Here is a 20,378-nt window from a genome sequence, read left to right as displayed (position 1 = left end):
AAAGCAAAAAATTGAAAAAAAAAAAAAGATATAAAACAAAGCAAAACCCTATCAGGCAGTTTTCACCCTGCCATCTACGGCTTTCACTTGTTCACTCATTTAAAACATGCCAAGTATTCAGTACCAGGCCCTGGAAGGACCCAGACAGAATGAGCAGCCAGCTCGTGGAGCTACCCAGGCCCTCTGTCTCGTTTTACACCACTCATGTGTGCTTGGTGCACTGCACCTGAATCACCCCTCCCTGTCCACACACTCTGAGTTGCAAGCAGGTGGTCTCACACACCCTGACTTATGACTAGGTGCTACTCATTAGTTTTATTTCTGAAGACCTGTCTTTTCTTTAAAATTTCCATTGTCCTTCAGGCAGAAGTTAGTTCAAGAGGGCCATTTACTGATTAACATTTCTAAAAATAGTAATAATAATAAAAAAAGTGAGTTCCCGTCGTGGTGCAGTGGTTAACAAATCTGACTAGGAACCATGAGGTTTCAGGTTCGATCCCTGGCCTTGCTCCAGTGGGTTAAGGATCTGGCGTTACCATGAGCTGTGGTGTAGGTTGCAGATGTGGCTCGGATCCCGAGTTGCTGTGGCTCTGGTGTAGGCCAGCGGCTACAGCTCCAATTCGACCCCAGCCTGGGAACCTCCATATGCCGCAGGAGCGGCTCAAGAAATGGTAAAAAGGCAGAAAAAAAAATTTTTTTTCTTATGAGAATAAAGGGATTTTATTTTAGGATGAGTCAGGGGTTGAAGGAATCCTGTGATGCAAGAGAATATGGGCAATGGAAAGGAAGAAGTAAAATCATCTCCATTTGCAGACGACATGATCCTATAGATAGGAAGATTCCAGAAGAAAGTTATTAGAGCTAATCAAACACAACAGAAGTTACGGGTATAAGATCAACACACAATAGCAGCTGTGTTTCTCTACTCCAGTAAAGAGCAATTAAGAATGCAATTCCAGGAGTTCCCTTGTGGTACAGCAAGTTAAGGATCTGGCATTGCCACTTTTTCTTTCTTTCTTTTTTTTTTTTTTTTTTTTGTCTTTTTAGGGCTATACTTACAGCATATGGAAGTTCCCAGACTAGGGGTTGAATCAGAGCTACAGCTGCCAGTCTACACCATAGCCACAGGAACATCAGATCCTTAACCCACTGAGCAGGGCCAGGGATTGAACCTGTGTTCTCAAGGATACTAGTCGGATTTATTACTGCTGAGCCACAATGGGAACTCTGTCATTGTCACTTCTGTGGCTTGGGTTTGATTCCTGGCCCAGGAATTTTTATATGCTGCAGGCACAGTCCGCCCCCCTTGCTCCCGCAAAGAATGGATAAACAAAGTGTGGTATATCCATAAAAAAGAATTTTACTTGGCCATAAAAAGAACGAAGGTACACATTACAACAAAGATGAACCTTGAAGGATCATGCTAAGCCCAATCCAAAGGACAAATGCTGTGTGGTTCCATTTACATGAGGTGTCTTGAACAAGCAAATGTACCCAGGTAGAAAAGAAGACTAGAAGTCACCAGGGCCTCAGAGGAGGGGCAGTGGGGAGTTCCTACTTAATGGTTAGTTTCTATTTGGGGTGATGAAAAAGTTTTAGAAATAGTGGTGATGGTTGCACAACACCGTGAATGCAATTAATGCCACTGAATTGTACACTGAAAAATTTCTTATACATGTTTCATCACAATTTAAAAAATGAATAACATGCCAAAAACCACTGAGTTGTACACTTTAAGTGGGTAAATTGCATGATATGTGATTTATATCTCAATAAAGCTATTGAAAGACAGACTGTGGGCTGAGTCCCAGCTCTGCCACATGCCAACTGTGAGGCTGTCAATAAATTACAGAAGACTCAAGTTCTAAGTGAGTAAAATGGGGCAGCTGTGAGGACTAAAACACTGTGAAGCCCCTCACTGACAGTTCTTACACAACAGCCATTACCATATACAGAACCCTGAGGTCAGCACAGCGACAAGGCTAGGACAGACCTTGTCTGAACCACACTAGGGCCAGGATTTCATGGTATTCTCACCCAATTTACATATTAAGAAAGAGGAACAAAACCCCTTTAAGAGTAATCTCTAATTCACAACCCAATGAGAATATGATATGCTAGAAGAAAAAAATGTTACCTTAGGTACAGAATTCCTAATACTATATGCCATTAAGGACAAGTGACACAAGGTCAAGCACAGAGGGTGAAGGAGGGGCTCAGGAGCCCTGATGAGAGTCCTTAAGAAGGTGAGTGCCAGTTTGTGGGCATCTCTGGCAAGCCTTGGTGAAAGAAAAGTGTTAATCCCCTCAGCTGAGCCCTTTGGTGACATGGTAATGGCTCACTTCCCATGCTCTTGCCCTCTGCCCAACAGATCTAGCACTCCCACCAGCCTGCAGCGGCATGGAGTGCAGTCCTGTTCACGCAAGCTCTTCCCTTTTTATTTATCCTTCAAAACTCCTTTCAAGGGTGACCCCTCCTGCAGGTAGCCTTCCCAGATCAGCACCTACCCACACTCCAGCTGATTCTGTGTTATCAGATCACTCACCACACTGCTGGTTTCTGCCTCTAATCTTGCACCAGGTGGGGAGCTCCTTGGTGGCAGGACCCTACACGGCACCACTCACAGGTTGGTTACACGAACAGATAAATAATGAAGAGATGTACATCAACTTGCAGAGCCAGGCTGCCTTTCAGACTCAGAGAATTTAAGAAATGTGCCCAAGATCACACCAGAAACAGCTGGGATCTGAATGCAGGCCTGTGATCTCCACTGTGTCAAAGGACACATCTGGAGCACATGGTGTTCGGTAATGACACCAGCACTCCTGCACCATTCTCTTCTGCCAATCTACCTTTGGGAAGGTTGAAACCCCCCACAACCCTCCACCTGAGAATGTTCTCCTAAGATGTGACCTGCTTCCCAGGAGCCCTTCCAGCTCCACTCCACCAGGGCACAGGAGAGTTCTGCTGCGTGCCAGGAATGGGGAGGGGACACCCTGCCCTAATTCACCTTGCACAAGCACTGAGGGTTCCCTTTCAAACCAAACCCCAAGAATCAATTCACTTCTGGAAAAAAGGTGAGCAAGAGAGCAGAGTGTCTAATCAAAGACTAATTTTATTTATCATTTTTTGCTTTTTAGGGCTGCATCTGAAGCACATGGAGGTTCCCAGGCTAGGGGTCAAATCGGGGCTATAGCTGCCGGCCTGTGCCACAGCCACAGCAACGTGGGATATGAGCCTTGTCTGCAACCTACACCACAACTCACAGCAACGCCAGATCCTTAACCCACTGAGCAAGGCCAGGGATCAAACGTGCAACCTCATGGTTCCTAGTAGGATTCATTTCCACTACGCCACAACAGGAACTCCCAAAGACTGATTTTAAAATATCTCTTGAGGAGTTCCCATTGTGGCTCAGCGGTTAACAAATCCAACTGACAAGTGAGCTGTAGAGTAGGTTGCAGACGAGGCTCGGATCCTGCGTTGCTGTGGCTCTGGCGTAGGCCAGCAGCTACGGCTCCGATTAGACCCCTAGCCTGGGAACCTCCATATGCCATGGGAGCGGCCCTAAAAATGGCAAAAAGACAAAAATAATAAAATATCTCTTGAGGAATTCCTGCCATGGTGCAGCAGAAACAAGTCTGACTAGGAACCATGAGGTTGTGGGTTCCACCCTTGGCCTCGCTCTGTGGGTTAAGGATCTGGCATTGCTGTGAGCTGTGGGTGTTGGTTGCAGTCTCCGCTCGGATCTGGCATTGCTGTGGCTGTAGCATGGGCTGGCAGCTGTAGCTCCAATTAGACCCCTAGCCTGGGAACTTCCCTATGCTTCAGGTATGGCCCTGAAAAGCAAAAAAAAAAAATTAAAAATGCAAAAAAAAAAAAAAATTAAAAATGCAGGAATGTTCTTTCAAAAACCAAGATTCCTGGCGGGGGGGGGGGGGGGGAAGATTCTGAACTGGGAGTTCCTGCTGTGGCTCAGTGGCAACGAATTTGACTAATATCCATGAGGACGCAGGTCTGATCCCTGGCTCCACTTGGTGGGTTAAGGATCCGGCTTGCCATGAGCTATAGTGTAGGTGGCAGATGTGGCTTGGATCCTATGTTGTTGTGACGAAGGCCAGCAGCTGTAGTTCCAATTTGACCCCTAGCCCAGGAACTAACATATGTCACGGGTGTGGGCCTAAAAGACCAAAAAGAAAAAAGGTCTGAACTAATTCTGACAATCAAGTTCACCTGGACCACCCGTCTCTGTAACACTGTCTCATGGGGAGTAATGAAGCCTCACTGATTATCAGCACATTTTGTCCTACTTATCTCTTCAATTTTAATACTTTTCCTGGTAACCTAATTGCAAGTGTCTCAAGAGAGTTGTTTTTAATAGGATCAGACAGGCACCAGTTTTAGAACATAATTCACAGAAATACTTACGGCATAGTCAAAAGTCTCACTTAAACACATAAAATCAGAAATATCATTAAGTGGAATTTGGTAAAGGTATATTTCTTGGGTCCACCCACACCCTCTTGGCCAATCACCTAAAGCAGGCCTTTCATGAGGCTTGCATGGCTGGGCTGATGTCATGAGGAGGCTCAAGTGGGGAGACCTATTTCTAGGGCCGAGACTAGAAGAGCTGTGTAATGGCCAAGTATATGGGTTATCTCAAAATAGACTCGATTAACCAGGCTTCTGTCCCCCTAAGGCACCCACCTAGTACCTACCCACAGGCACTAAGTGATCCCTTCTACAACCCCCTGTGCACACACGTCAAGGAGTAAACAGGCAATGTGAGTTTCTAACACAGGTGGACAGGCAGGCATCCTAAGGGGAGTGAGGCTTTAAACCCTGGCTCAGGTAAACATCTACTTCTTGACTTCCTTTATGGGACTTGGAATTCTTTTTTTTAGGGCCACACCCTCAGCATATGGAAGTTCCCGGCTAGGGGTGGGAATTTGGAGCTATAGCTGCTGGCCTATGCCACAGCCACAGCCAACACTGGATCTGAGCCACATCTGTGACCTATACCACAGCTCACAGCAACGCCAGATGGTTAACCCACCAAGCAAGGCCAGGAATCGAACCCGTGTCCTCATGGATACTTGTCAGGTTCGTCCTCATGGATATTTGTCAGGTTCCCAGCCATGATGGGAACTCCAGGTCTGGAATTTGGACTGGGAGCCTGGACCCCAAGAGTCAGGGAGTCACACCAACTCACCCATGAAGAGACTACAGACTTGGAAATGCCCCCAAAGGCTGAAACCACTCAGCAAACTGGAAGGTATTTAGAGCCCAGAGCATCCCAAGTTACTCTGGGGTGCTCTGGTGGGCAGCCATGCAGGAGCAGGTCTGCGTGGGGATAAGAAAGCCAGATGGCCTCCATCTGCCAAGGGAGACTGCCCTGGTTCCTTTACTGTCCTTCCACTGGGAAGGGCCTCCCCAGACCTGGCTCCTGCCACAGGCCTCAACGCTCTTTCCTCCAAGCCAACACGAATAGGAGAAGTAATCAGAGGCTCTGAAACAAGCCTGCAGGTGTAGGTCACTTGGATATAACTCTTGGTCCAAAAAAACCCTGGGGATCCAGTGACAAAAAATTGGAGTTCCCATCGTGGCTCAGCGGAAACGAATCCAACTAGGAACCATGAGGTTGCAGGTTCGATCCCTGGCCTCACTCAGTGGGTTAAGGATCCAGCGCTGCCATGAGCTGTGGTGTACGTCGCAGACATGGCTCAGATCTGGCACTGCTATGGCTGTGGCGTAGGCTGGCGGCTATAGCTCTGATTAGACCCCTAGCCTGGGAACCTCCATTTGCCACTGGTGCAGCCCTAAAAGGACAAAAGACAAAAAAGAAAAGAAAAAAAAGAAAATTACAGCTAACTTTTCGTCTGAGGGCAGCCCCGTCACGTCACCCTTCTGCTGGGACCAAGCTGCCCCCACCTCTCTGTGCCCTGTCCTCAGGGTGAGCACAGAGGAGAGGTGATAACAAAACATCAGTCTCTCCAGCATAGAGGCTATGTGTGCTACTAAGGAAGAGCATACAACTGTCATCCTGTAATAATGATATCTGCATTGCATTGTGTGGTTCACAAAATATTTTCATAAGTTATCATGAATGAAAGAACTAGGAATTGTGACACCAATCCCATATTCTAACACAATAATATTTAGGGCCCGCCTTGCTTTATGTATTTTATACATCAGCAAAAATAACAGAAGAAATATATGGGAGTATTCCTCTAAAAATATGAATTTTAAAAATCTATTTTTCAGGAGTTCCTGTTGTGGATCAGTGGCAATGAACCCAATGAGTATCCAGGAAGAAGCAGGTATCTTGATCCCTGGTCTCACTCAGTGGGTTACGGATCCGGCACTGCAGTGAGCTGTGGCTTAGATTCCACATTGCTGTGGCTATGGCACTGGCAGGTAGCTGCAACTCCAATTCAACCTTCAACCCCTAGTCCAGGAACTTCCATATGCAGCAGTTCAGCCCTAAAAAGAAAAAAAAAATCTATTCTTTTTTTCAGATCCTCTGTCTCCAGGCCCACCATGGGGCTTGTGCTCATACAGGGTCACTGTGGGGCTTATCAGATGTCTTACCAAAACTTTACCTTCTGCAATTAATATCCCTTTCCCGGAAGTTCATCAACACTGGCTTCAGGACTTGTGTTTAGGCAAGCCACAGTGACATACTAAGCCCTGCGAGAGCCAACCCTCCCCTGACCCCGCTTCGTAAAAGGCAACTCCTGTTAGTTAGAAGAACATGATTTGGTGATTAAAATGTTCAAGTTCTATTTCATGCTATGTGATTTACAAAATCTCAAATAAGGTCTGAGACATTTAAAAATTATCCTTTGCCGGAGTTCCCGTCGTGGCACAGTGATTAACAAATCTGACTAGGAACCATGAGGTTGCGGGTTCGATCCCTGGCCTTGCTCAGTGGGTTAAGGATCCAGCGTTGCTGTGAGCTATGGTGTACGTCGCAGACGCGGCTTGGATCTGGTGTTGCTGTAGCTGTGGTGTAGGCTGGTGGCTACAGCTCTGATTTGACACCTAGCCTGGGAACCTCCACATGCCATGGAAACAGCCCTAGAAAAGGCAAAAAAAAAAAAAAAAAAAAAAAAAAAAATCCTTTGCCTAAGTGAAGAGGAATTTGATGACATTCATGTTTCTCCTTAACTGATCAGAATGTTAAAAATATGGAAATGTACACATGGCCATGTGTCAATCTGTATGTTGATTTCCTCCCTTAGGTCATGGGTCTTTCTTAATCATTACTTTTCCTTATTGGAAAAAAACCCAACTACTCTGAGACTGAACCTGAGGGTCTGGGAGCAGAAAACAGCAGGGTGGCTGACTTGGAAGAAACAAGGGCTAGGGAAGGAGGAAGAACCGAGTGGGTCCTCAAAAATCACCCAATTCTCCTATCGCCATGAATTTAACCTTAAATGAGTAGTCATGATTTTGCAGAAACAAAATTAAAATGAAAACGAAAACTGAGTGTCAAAGGACCCAAAAACCACCCTTAGTAGATTTTACCTCTAATGCCAAGGCGGTCTTGTCATACGCACAGGGCACTCTTTTCTGGATTGCTTTTGCAAAGACAGGTCCATTCTGCGTGGATGGCAGAGGGTTGACCGTCACCCCAGGAGTACTGGGAACGGCAGGCAGAGGAGCTGTGGTCTGAGGCTGAGCGTACGCGTGAGCAGGTTCTGGGATTCCGTAACTGTTGGAATTCCTATTCCCATGCTTTCCAAGTGGTGAGGACCTCACGAGCTTCTCCACGTAAGGGACAGGGATCATCCCGACCCGGCCCTCCTTGTTCCGGGCACTCCACCACTGTTCTTCTGGCTTCTCTATTATCACCAAGATCTCACCCTTTTTAAAGGGCAGGTCTTCGGCATCATTCCCAGGAAAATCATAGAGAGTCCGTACATATTCCAGATTTTCTTCCGCTGTGGGCAGGTTGGGTGCGGACACAGAGCCCACTGGTGGGCTTGGATACCTTCAGAGAGAAAGAAAAGTGCTCTAAGAGAAAAACCTTCCATGCCAGTGCTTGTCAGACTTTTAACAAACCATTTAACTCTGTAATGAACTATATTCCCCTCCACATCCTCAGAAATTAGCCAGGTTCTGCCACACTCTGATTTTCTGTAGTTTGTAATGCAGAAATTAGTATCCTGAAAATGCCTTTTAAAATCACATCAGGGAGTTCCTGTCATGGCTCAGTGGTTAATGAACCTGACTAGTACCCATGAGGACAAGGGTTCAATCCCTGGTCTTGCTTCAGTGGGTTAAGGATCCAGTGTTGTGATGAGCTATGGCGCAGGCTGTCGGCTGCAGCTCCAATTGGACCCCTAGCCTGGGAACCTCCATATGCCACGGGTGTGGCCTTAAAAAGACAAAAATTAAAAATAAAATTTTTTTTAAATTTTAAAATAAAATCACATCAGGTGCATAGTATACCCTCCACCCTCACAATAACACTGTTTTATACGAACCTTCTGTATACACATACAAACACCTGGTCCAAATTTACTTTTATTTTTTTAGAATTTACTTTTAAATTTGCAGTGAGTTCAGCTGCTACCTTCCGTAGGCCCCTGTCACAACTACCACACTCTTCCTCCTAGTCCTAATCTATGGTGTGCATCCTGCACACTTCCCTGAACACTCAGAGAGAAGATGACGAAGGCCTCCGTGACACTCAAAATACAACGACCAGAAAAGGGAGTATATATCTGCATTATAATTAAACAAAAAAAAATAATAATCCATATTGCGTCTTGTACAGGAATCATCAGCTGAGCCTCAAAATGAAAACAGGTTTTCAATGAAAAGCTCTTAGGTGAGAGGTCTTCCCAAGCACCACAATCCTTGCTGAGACCCACTGTGAGTTACCCTTGCCGATGTGGAACGAATGCCCAGCGTCAGTTACAAAAACAACACCCCAACACCTAAAAAATATTCTGAAAAGCTACGAATACATAAAGTCCCCCCCCTTTTTTTTCAGGGCCTGCACCCAAGGCATATGGAGGTTCCCAAGCTAGGGGTCCAATCGGAGCTACAGCTGCTGGCCTACACCACAGCCACAGCAACATCAGATATGAGCCGTGTCTGCCACCCACACCACAGCTCACAGCAACACCAGATCCTCAGCCCACTGAGCAAGGCCAGGAATCGAACTCACAACCTCATAGTTCCTAGTCAGATTCTTTTCTGCTGTGCCAAGACGAGAACTTCCAAGTCTTTTTTTTTTCCCCTGCTTTGGCTGCCCCACAGCATATGGAGATGCTGGGCCAGGGGTCAATCCTGCATCCCAGTGCTCTCAAGACACTGCTGAACCCACTGCGTCACAGCAGGAACTCCAAATAGTGAAGTTTTGGAGAAAACTATTTTGCCATCAGCATCCCCGACCAAAACTTCTTTGGAGCACAAAATCTGCATTAGAGTAACAACCCTAGGCTTCACCTCTTTGGGGGGCGATGCCTGCAGCAGAACCTCATCAGAGCCCAGTTCTAGAACAGCCTGGAAGAGAATGCTGGGGTAGGTCATTTGCCTGATTAACCACCGACCACAGTGGTTTATATTCCATCAGATCATACCCATTCTCTTTCTTTCCTCCACACAGTAAATGACCTAAAAAGTTACTCTCTCTATATAAAAAAATGTATATATTTATTGTCTTTTTAGGGTTGCACTCATGGCATATGGAGGTTCCCTGGCTAGGGGTCAAATTGGAGCTGCAGCTGCCAGCCTATACCACAGCCACAGGAACGCCAGATCCGAGCTACATCTGCAACCTACATCACAGCTCACAGCAAGCCGGTTCCTTAACTCACCCAAGACCAGGGAATCGAACCTGCATCCTCAAGGATGCTAGTCAGATTCATTTCCGCTGCGCCAGGATGGGAACTCCAAAGTTACTTCGTATTAACGTTATCTCCTACCTTAAAGCATTTTATTAAAGAAAAAAAAAGTTTCCTTTTTAAAAAGTGTCACCATGTTAAAACATTCAGCAAAACAAAATACAAAACAAAAGAGAAAACAGTTCCTCCAGTTCTCCTTCCCTCTTGTCCAGCCACTTTCTAGCTTCCTGTACCTGGGGCAGTTTTTCTGTTTCCCCAAGTCACTGTTCTTGCTTCACTGCGTGAGCCTGCCTCAAATGCAGCATCCCTGTGTTTCTGGATGGTTTTCTTCCTCCCTATTATTTAATCATCACTGTCAAGCACTCTTTTGAGCACGTTTCCCCTGTACTTTATTTTTGTAAACCTGAGATTCCCAGATTAAAGAACAGGAATGTTTTCACTGCCCTTGGGACATATTGCCATACTACCCTCTCCAAAAGGCAGTCTTTGTAATTTGGCAAAATGTACATCTTTTTAGTGTAAATGACTAGCTACACAGTAGTCAGAATACCTTGGTGATGAGGAGCTTGATTTAAAACCTGAAAGACCTTACCTATTAACCACCTGACAACTAAGAGGAAAATGCCCAATGTCAGCACATCTAGTACAGATGGGAGCAGCAGCGGTAAAAAAAAAAAAAAAAAAAAAAGAGCTGACACTTATGCCTACATCAGCCAGGCTCCATCAGTTAAATTACTGACTTGTCCCAGCTGTCCTGGGAGGTAAAATGCTTTCCACTCCCCAGATGTGAAGCCAAGCAGGGCTCTAGTTTGCACCCAGGCAGTCTGGCTCTAGAGTCCTCTCCTAGCCTCTCAGCAGATCAGCCTAGGGGATAATCCCTGAGTCTTGTGGGTATATGAGAATTAACGCCATGTGTGAACCATTCACCATAGTTAGCACCTCTTCCCCATACCCTAGAAAGTGTACCCATGTTCCCACTCCAAGGGCTGCAAAGATTCTGTGAAAAATTTGGGTCACATTACACAAATCTCAGATAATGTACTAAGAGCACAACAGGTTCCTTCTCAGACTCTGGCAAGGGTTATTTTACTGTTTATATAACTAAAAGTTAAAAGCAGTTAGCTCTACAACACAGATCATGAAACACTAGTACCACTTCAGTGGGGATTAACACTAATGAAATCTATTTACCCAGGTATCCACTGGCTTATTTGTACTAAGAACTTGGGGAACAAACAATGAATTAAAACCAAATTCCTTCTCTCAAAAGACAACAACTTAGTTGTGACAGAGCTTGTCAGGCAAAGGACAGCAAAGTGTGAATCATGTCATGACAGGAACACTCAGGAAGGGGTGAGTTTGCTCAGGGTTAGGATGGGCAAGGGGGTGATGCACAAAAAGCCAGACTAGCCCCCTTTAAAGCTGAACGAGTTTTCGGAAGACTGGTTTTCATGTTCTGGTTCTATCTACATCAGTAAAGACTAGAGGCCTAGGAAGCTGTGTGTGCTAGGGTGCTAGTCACAAGCCCCGATCCAGGAACAAACTGCAGAATGCCTGAGAAAAAAATGAATTGTCCCAGTTTTCTTCGGGCAGTGGAGTCTAATCAAAAGGTTAAGTATGTCTGACCTGGCATCATCCTGCTCTCATCTCTGCAGGAACTAACATGTAATTTGATGAATACATGATTCTGAGACAATGGGGAGTGGAGAGCTTTGCATTTACATCTGAGGCATGGCTTAGACCCCAATCTGGATATTTAGACCTCAACTCTCTTAATAACAAACCCAATCAGATTGTTGACACCCCCCAACTTCCCTGTTGAAAGTAATCATCTCCTTCATCTCACCTTTCCATCAGAAGCACCACTTAAAAGTCCCTGAAGCCACACCTCTCCCCTGACCTGCAGGCAAGTGCCCAGTGAAGGTGGTCACTTTCTTTTTTTTTTTTTTTTTTGTCTTTTTGCTATTTCTTGGGCCGCTCCCAAGGCATATGGAGTTTCCCAGGCTAGGGGTCGAATCGGAGCTGTAGCTGCCAGCCTATGCCAGAGCCACAGCAACGAGGGATCCGAGCCGCATCTGCAACCTACACCACAGCTCACGGCAACGCCGGATCGTTAACCCACTGAGCAAGGGCAGGGACCGAACCCGCAACCTCATGGTTCCTCATGGTTCCTAGTCGGATTCGTTAACCACTGCGCCACGACGGGAACTCCAAGGTGGTCACTTTCCACTTAACATTCCCAGCACACTGATCTTAGCCTAGCTTCTCCAGTAACAGACCTTAACTAACCTCACACTCTAGACTCTCCCTACCCAGCCCCACACCAGAGCAGTTGTTTTGTTTTGTTGGTTTTTTTGCCTTTTCTAGGGCCTCTCCTGCAGCACATGGAAGTTCCCAGGCTAGGGGTCTAATCAGAGCTGTAGCCACTGGCCTATGCCACAGCCACAGCAACGCCGGATCCTTAACCCACTGAGCAAGGCCAGGGATGGAACCCACAACTTCATGGTTCCTAGTCAGATTCGTTAACCACTGAGCCACGACAGGAATTCCTAGAGCAGTTTCTATCAAGTGAAAACGACCATTACAATTCTTTTCTTAAAAAAGTGTATGAGTTTCTGCTGTGGCACAACAGGATTGGCAGTGTCTCTGCAGCACCAGGATGCAGGTTTGATCCCCAGCCCAGCTCCGTGGGTTAAAAGGATCCAGTGTTGCCATAGATGAAGCGTAGGTCCCTGGCCCTGGAACTCCATATGCAATGGGGCATCACAAAAAACCAAAACAAAACCTGTAGAGGGCACCCACTCAGAGAGCAAAGGTGGCCCTTTACCCATCTATCATCCTTCTTCTTTGCCAGAGGGCCGCCTATCACCCACATCAAGCACACCTGTGCCTCTCCCAACAGGCATTGCCACCACTCATAAACTTGTTCTCATCCTTCAAGAATCAGTTCAAAGAGCACCTTCTCTTTCAAGCCCTGCCTGACCCTTTGGTTATCATCCCTGCTTTTAAACTCCTATGCTATTCTGTTTTAACTAGTTCAATATACTGAGCTCCTCAAGGGCTAGGACCATGGTTTACTCGCATTATATGACTTGGGTCTAGTCTTGGGCTTTGGAATGGAGTAGACCTCAACATATTCAAGTTCCTGCTAAAACTAAAATGCCAAAGACACAAGGAAGCTTTCCCCATTCTTGTTTCTATCCTTGTGCTTTCTTCTGAAAACACAAAAGCTTCAGTAAATTCCCTAAATCCCGCTTACGCAGACAAGGAAAACTTGTGTGCCACCTGGCTTGCTGTCCAAGTCTCTTTACCTCACCATCGCTCAACTCACACTCTTAGCCATCCTTCCAGACTAGCTGCCACATGCCTGGTGGCCCCACCTTACTTGTTATGACTCTAGGATAATCTGAACTCCCACTAATAAGCACTGCCTCCTTTTACTTACCAGAAAGAACCAATATTTTAGCTGAAAGAACCTTAGAAATAACCATGTCCAACTGTTCAGATCAAGAGGAAAAAAAAATTTTTTTTTGTCTTTTTGTCATTTCTTGGGCCACTCCGGTGGCATGTGGAGGTTCCCAGGCTAGGGGTCGAATCAGAGCTGTAGCTGCCGGCCTACGCCAGAGCCACAGCAATTCAGGATCTGAGCCGAGTCTGCAACCTACACCACAGCCCATGGCAACGCGGGATCCTTAACCCACTGAACAAGGCCAAGGATCAAACCTGCAACCTCATGGTTCCTAGTCGGATTCGTTAACCACTGAGCCAGGACAGGAACTCCGAAAATTCTTTCCTAAATACAAAATTCTCTGAATTGGAGTCTTAAACAAGAGAAAAGTCACAAGTCAAATGGCTACCAGTACTTTACATGCCATGGGAACACAATTCTCAACTGGGCCAGCTTCCACACCTATCTAAATTGAACTCAGGGGATTTAAATTGCTGAAGAAGAAACTCAGAAGATTTATCCACAGTGCTGAATGCTATGCTAATCAAAATTAGTGTTAATCCTTCTCCCCTACTCCTAATTACAAAAGACCAAACCCAAGTTTCCTTAAATATTTAGACAGGGGTGATGGGAAGAGGCATGGCCATGCTGCTGGTGGAACCTCTGGTCCCTGCTTCACAGGAGTGAGGGGACTCTTCTGGACTGGGTGCTCACATTAGGGTCTTCCCATAGCTACTCGACTGTATCAGATGGCATGGACTTTACAAAAGTCTCAGTAACCAGGAAGCACCTCAAGAGCATGACAGGGACTGTTGACTCAACCTTAGTTCCATATCCTCAGTACCAGCAATGTGTAATGTCTGCTGAATAAAAAGCAAGCTTTTCTCCAAGGGTTAATTTTCCTTGGTTTCCCAATTTTTATTTCTCATGATTTTTCTCCTCATATAGCTACCTGAAACATCCTGCTGTTAAACCGGGAAGAGCCTCTATTAAAACAAAAACAAAAAAACAGTAATGCTTATCTGACTACTAACTACAACGTAATATACAATCTTTAAAATGTGTGGTTTTTTTTTTTTTTTTTTTTGGCCATACCCACAGCATGTGGAAGTGCCCTGGCCAGGGACTGAACCCAAGCCACAGCAGTGACCTGGGCAGTACAACATTGGATTCTTAACCTGCTGCACAGGGAATTCCCTCAAACAGTTTTTTATATAAAAATTACACCCATGTGAAGAGAATCCTTTACAGTCCATTCAAAAATCAAACGCCACTGACATATCTTTGGGGTTAAATTTAAAATCTAAGATGGGGAGTTCCCATTGTGGCTCAGTGGTAAGGAACCCAACTAGTATCCATAAGGATATGAGTTCAATCTCTGGCCTCACTCAGTGGGTTAAGGATCCGGCGTTACCATGAGCTATGGTGTATGTCCGACATACATAACTTGGCTTCGACCTGGTGTGGCTGTGGTGTAGGCCAGCAGCTACAGCTCCAATTCACCCCTGGCCTGGGAATTACCACATGCTGGGAGTGCAGCCCTAAAATCTAAGATAGGAATGAATACCACAAACTCAAAAGGCAATTAATATAAATCTAGCAGACAAAGAGCTACAAATATACCAAATCATCTATCTCTTCCTTTCTCTTCCCTACCATCCCCCTCCCATCATCAACTTATCTCCAACCTTAGCCTCATGTAAGGTCTCTACTACCAACAACCTGGGTCATCAGTCATCAACATTTTGACCTGGACTGTGGAAGTGCCCCCAGTCAATCCCCTTGCTTCAAACTCCTTCCATGGCACCCCTGGCACTTTCAACAAAATCCAGTTTCCTTACTTACCATCCTATCTCCAGACCCTCCTTCCAGACCTCTGCCTTTGAAAACTCCCCCTCCTTAGCCTAAGCTAGCTTCTCTACCCTATTGCAGTTTCATGCTTCCTCTGACTTGACCACACCACCTCAGCTAAGTCCCTTCTACTATACTCTCTCAGTCTAGGTTTATTTCCTTCAGAGCATTTACAAATCTTTTAAGTATTTTATCTATTTCTCTATTCTGTCTCCTCCACTAAAAGCTAAAGTTCATGATGCAGAAAGCATGCTTGTCACCCATCTTTCCCAGTACCTATCACTGGGATACAATTTTCTTATAATATTTAAATTAAAATATTCAAAGTTGGGGGGGATACACAGAGGGTTTGGGATGGAAATGCTATAAAATTTGGTTGTGATGATTGTTGTATACCTATAAATGTAATAAAATTCATTAAGAAAAAAAGAAATTTCAATGGACGTATATATTAATTTGGGAAGGAAATAAAATTTTCATTATTTTGCATCTTCACATTCAAAATAAATAAATAAATAATAAAACATTCAAAGTTGGAGTTCCCACCATGGCACAGCGGAGATGGGTCTGACTAGTGACCATGAGGTTGTGGGTTCAATCCCTGGCCTCGCTCCATGGGTTAAGGATCTGGCATTGCCATGAGCTGTGGTGTACGTCGCAGACATGGCTCAGATCTGGTGTGGCTGTGGCTGTGGCCGGCAGCTACAGCTCCGATTTGGCCCCTAGCCTGGGAACCTCCATATGCTGTGGGAGCAGACCAAGAAATGGCAAAAAGACAAAATAAAATAAAATATTCAAAGTTAATGGAGTTCTTGCAGTGGCACAAGGGGATCAGTAGCGTCTCTCCAGTACTGGGATGCAGGTTTGAGCCCCAGCCTGGCACAGTGGGTTAAGGATCTGATGTTGCTGCAGCTCCGGCTCAGAGCTGTTCCCTGGCCCAGGAGCTCCATGTGCCTCGGGGCGACCAAAAAATAAATACATAAATAAAATTTAATTAAAAGGAACATTTAAATTAAAAACAAACTAGAACAAAACAAGCCCCAGTTCTTAAATTCTGAGGAAGTTATACGGTTGGGATCTTTCACTAAACAAAACAAACCCTAAAAAAGAACTATTAGATAAGTGGCATGAAACCCTGGCTCCAAGAGCTCAGTTGTTTTTTTTTTTTTCCTCTCTTTTCCTTTATATACATATATGTATACGTATATATGTATATCCTGTGGCATGAGGAAACTCAAGGGTCAGGGATTGAACCTGCATCACAGCAGTGACAAGGCCAGATCCTTAACCTGCTGAGCCCCAGGGAGCTCTTAAGAGTTCAGTTTTGATGCCTAAATAGTTAGACCACTTAATTTATCCTGTTTGGAGCGTGAAATGGCATCAAGGCTTGCCCAGCCTCTATTCTCTGTGGTAGGTAACATACCTAAGCAAATCTGTGAATTTCAGGCTGGGGAAAGGCAATCCAGATTTAGTCTAACAAAGTAAACCCAGTCAGGAGCTAATTTCAACCAGCATTGTGATAGCCCTCAGATATACAAGGGAAAAGAAAAACTAAATTACAGCATAATGCCCAGGGCAGAGAGCACAAAGAAGAAACAAGCAATGCTGGGGGAAGGGAGTCAGGGAAAGGTCCTGGAACTGCAAGGAGGATTTCAGGGGGCGAGGAGTAAAGAGAAGCACTCAGGGATGAGCCCCCAGCCTGAGTGAAGGTGACAGCAGGTGTGTAGGGATGGCCTGCAGCGAAGGAGTGAGTGGCCTAGTGGGGCTGCACCAGAGGAAGATGAGAACAGGTAAGGACAGGCATCACACACAGAAAGTTACAACGAGATCTGGGGGTTGTTTCTGTGGGAAGTGCGAAGCCACTGGGGCACATTCATTTTTCTCGGTCTGGAAGGGGGTGGAGCCAGCCACTCATGCTTTTTATTTTTTCAATTTTTTTATCTTTTGTCTTTTAGGGATGCATCCGAGGCATACAGAGGTTTCTAGGCTAGGGGTCCAATTGGAGGGACAGCTGCCAGCCTATGCCAGAGCCACAGCAACATCAGGTCTGAGCCATGTCTGCGACCTACACCACAGCTCATGGCAACACTGGATCCTTAACCCACTGAGTGAGGCCAGAGATCGAACCTGCATCCTCATGGATATTAGTCAGGTTAACCACTGAGCCATGACAGGAACTCCCCACTCATGCTTTTTAAAGCAGCTGTATTATGGTGTCTGTCACCTCAAGCACAATGCCTCGCACACAGCAGGGCTTAATAAATGACTAAAATTAATGATACAATCCACCTTCACAAAGTAGGAAAGTAATTTACTTAAACGTATTTATTTAATGGCTGCACTCAAGGCATATGAAGTGCCTGGGGCAGGGACTGAAACTGAGCCACAGCTATGACCTAAGCCATAGCTTCGGTAATGCTGGATCTTTTAACCCACTGTGCCACAGTGGGAACTCCTACTTAAACGTATTTAAAAATCTCCTTACAGTGAGTTCTAAGATGATCTCCAACCCTGATCCTGGAATTACACTGGGCTAAAAGTTGACTCCAGAGTCAACTGGAGACCTGGAGGTTTCACCAATGAGACTCTTGGTGTCTATCTAGGTCTTTGTTATACAGTATCTGATTTATAATCACTTTCTCCCAGTTTTTAAAGCCCATTTAGTTAAGCAGTTAATCTTACAGTCATTATATCATCAAGGCTCTGTTTCTTCTCTATCTCCATCCCACAGAAACAACACTTAAGGCATTCAGTGTGTACTCATTAATTAATTATAACAGCTTTTAATGTTTAAAGCTCAGAGTAATATCTTGTCAGCAAGTCTATAAAGTCAGAAAGAGCTCATCATTAAAAATCTATTAGCGCTTTGTTTTTTTTTTTTTTCTCTCTAGCTTTTTAGGGCCACACCCATGGCATATGGAAAATACTGGGCTAGGGGTTGAATTGGAGCTTCAGCTGCCAACCTATTCCACAGAAAAGCGGGATCTGAGCCTTGTCTTCGACCTACACCACAGTTCACGGTAACACCAGATCCCCCACCCACTGAGCAAGGATGAACCCACATCCTCATGGATACTAGTCAGATCTGTGACCAGTGTGCTGCATCGGGAAGTCCCTTGTCCTTGTCAAATAAATATTTAAGAAACAAACCAGGCAATGAAATACTTTTTACTTTTAAAATTCTAGCAATATCTTTAGTCCAAATTTGGCATAACTTAAAAGAAACTTCTAACAAAACACTAAGGCAAGCAATCATATAAAAAGAGGATACCTGATGCTCAGTGTTACTCTGGGTTAAGTTTAAAATAGATACTTAATCATTAAACCTAATACAAAAAGTACACCTGGGAGTCCTCTTATGGCACTGTCTGGCAATGTCACTGCAGCTGCTCTGCTTACTGCTGTGGCTCTGGTTCAATCCCTGGCCCAGGTAACTTACATACGCCACAGAAGAGGCAAAAAAAAAAAAAAAAAAAAAAAAAAAGTACAACTGAAATTCAACTAGGAGATAATTACGGTGAGTGTCATTCAAAAATTTCCCTTAGTAATATTTTAGCCTTATTCCTCCTTGGAGATTTAACCAAATGTATTTCTAGTTTATTAATGGTCCAACTTGGGGAAAAGCTGTTAATTAAAAAAAAAAAAGTCCTCGTTGAAGCCAATGCACCCTCTTTCAAAATCTTTGTTAACTAACGTATTATAAAATAGGTGCCAGGCTTATTTCAAATTAACACCAGGATACAGTTCTGATATTTCAGTTAATATTTCAGTTAAAGATACTGTTTCTAAATGGTAAATCATTTTCATCTGTCGTGTGGTGTTCCAAAGGCTGCAGTCCAGGAGTTCCTCACCTGGAGTTCAGAGACAAGACCTTGAAAGGTGTGCAACTTGTGGGTGTGTGTGCGCGCGCGGGCGCGCGCTTGTGGGGGGGCCGGGTGGCGCCAAGCCTATCTTCAGTCTGTGTCCCAAAAAATGTTTCAGAAACAACAAAATCCTGCTTTACCATGAAACTTAGACGACGCAAAAAGCGCCCATTTTTAACGATGCACCCACAGTTCAATACATTTCAAATGCACCCCCTTATCCGCAGCGACCCAGACGCTGACACTACCTTCCGCTCGGAATGCCTTATGGAGAACAACGCGGTTCAGAAGGCGGGGATCTGGGCCCACCCACACCACGCCCCGCCCGCGTACCTGGGCGCTGGCTCGATGAGGGTGGTGGTGTCCAGGTAGTGGATCTTGTAGAACTCCAGCAGGGCCGGCAGGTGGTCGAACTCCTGGTCCCCGATCTTGAAGCGGCGGTTGGGCAGCGAGTTGATGATGTAGTGGGACACCCGCGAGTTCTCGGATACCGACAGCACGTAGTCGCCGGGGCAGGTGGACGAATCGCGGACCAGAAACATTCCGTGGCGCTGGCCCTGGAGCCGGGTCTGCGCCTCCTGGCGAGACACGGGCCCCATATACCAGGCCGAGCGGTCTGAGGAGTCGAACCTGGCGGAGGACATGGTGCGGCGGACGGGCGGCTGTTCTGCCTGCGCTGGACGTTCCGCCCGAGTCGGCGGCGGCCGGGCCTCTGGCTCCCCGCTCCTACGGGGCCGAGCGCGGGCCTTCCTCCCGGCCGCGGGCCCGCAGCATCCTCCGCGCCGCCCGCCTGCCCCGCGGCCGCCTCACCAACGGAGCGGCTTGGAGGCGCGGGCCCAGCCCGGGTCGCGGCGGCGAAGCCGAAGGCAGAGGAGGCCTCCTGGGGAGCCTCCGGTCACTCCTGACCCGGCGCGCACCGGCCTCCGCCCCCGAAGCTCCGCACCTAACCCGCGGCTACGCCAAGTACAGGACCCTCAGGAGCGCAGCGCCGCGCCGCCAGGGCCACTTCACCCAGCCCGCTCCCAAGAGCCACAGCAACAAAATGGCGGACGCGGGAGAAGCGGCCGGCCACCTCCCCCTCCGATCTGCGCTCCCGGTCTGCGCACGCGCAGGGCCAACCCCCGGCGGTCGCCGGGGCCCTCCCCGTGACGTCAGGCGGAGCGGCCAATCGGGAGCGCAGGCATACGGGCGGGGCGCGCGGCGCCCGTGCGCGTTCCCGCGCGCCGGGCACTCTTCTTGGACAGCCTGGGGAGCTGCCGGGAAGCGGCTGGGGCGGCGCACGAGCGGCGTCTCTGAGACCCGCTCTGGGAACAAAGCGAAGCGGGCGGGCTTCTGCTGAGTGGAGGGGTCGCGGAG

The 20,378-nt window shown here is 46.5% G+C and overlaps 1 protein-coding gene across 1 annotated transcript in view; it reads right to left on the bottom strand.

Moving 5' to 3' along the window:
* The window catches only part of CRKL (CRK like proto-oncogene, adaptor protein), a 29,715-nt gene extending 9,587 nt beyond the window's left edge, over nt 1-20,128 (bottom strand). The window contains exons 1-2 of the mRNA XM_003132994.4: nt 19,356-20,128; nt 7,531-7,996 (exon numbers count right to left, since the gene is read on the bottom strand). Coding sequence (XP_003133042.1) covers nt 7,531-7,996; nt 19,356-19,666 — 777 coding nt within the window. The 5' untranslated portion in view covers nt 19,667-20,128. The remainder of the gene's footprint in view (nt 1-7,530; nt 7,997-19,355) is intronic.

The sequence above is a fragment of the Sus scrofa genome, chromosome 14 (genome assembly GCF_000003025.6).
Source record: "Sus scrofa isolate TJ Tabasco breed Duroc chromosome 14, Sscrofa11.1, whole genome shotgun sequence".
NCBI lineage: Eukaryota > Metazoa > Chordata > Mammalia > Artiodactyla > Suidae > Sus > Sus scrofa.
The sequence above is the reverse complement of the archived record's forward strand: the minus strand, read 5'-3'. Positions and strand labels throughout refer to the sequence as shown.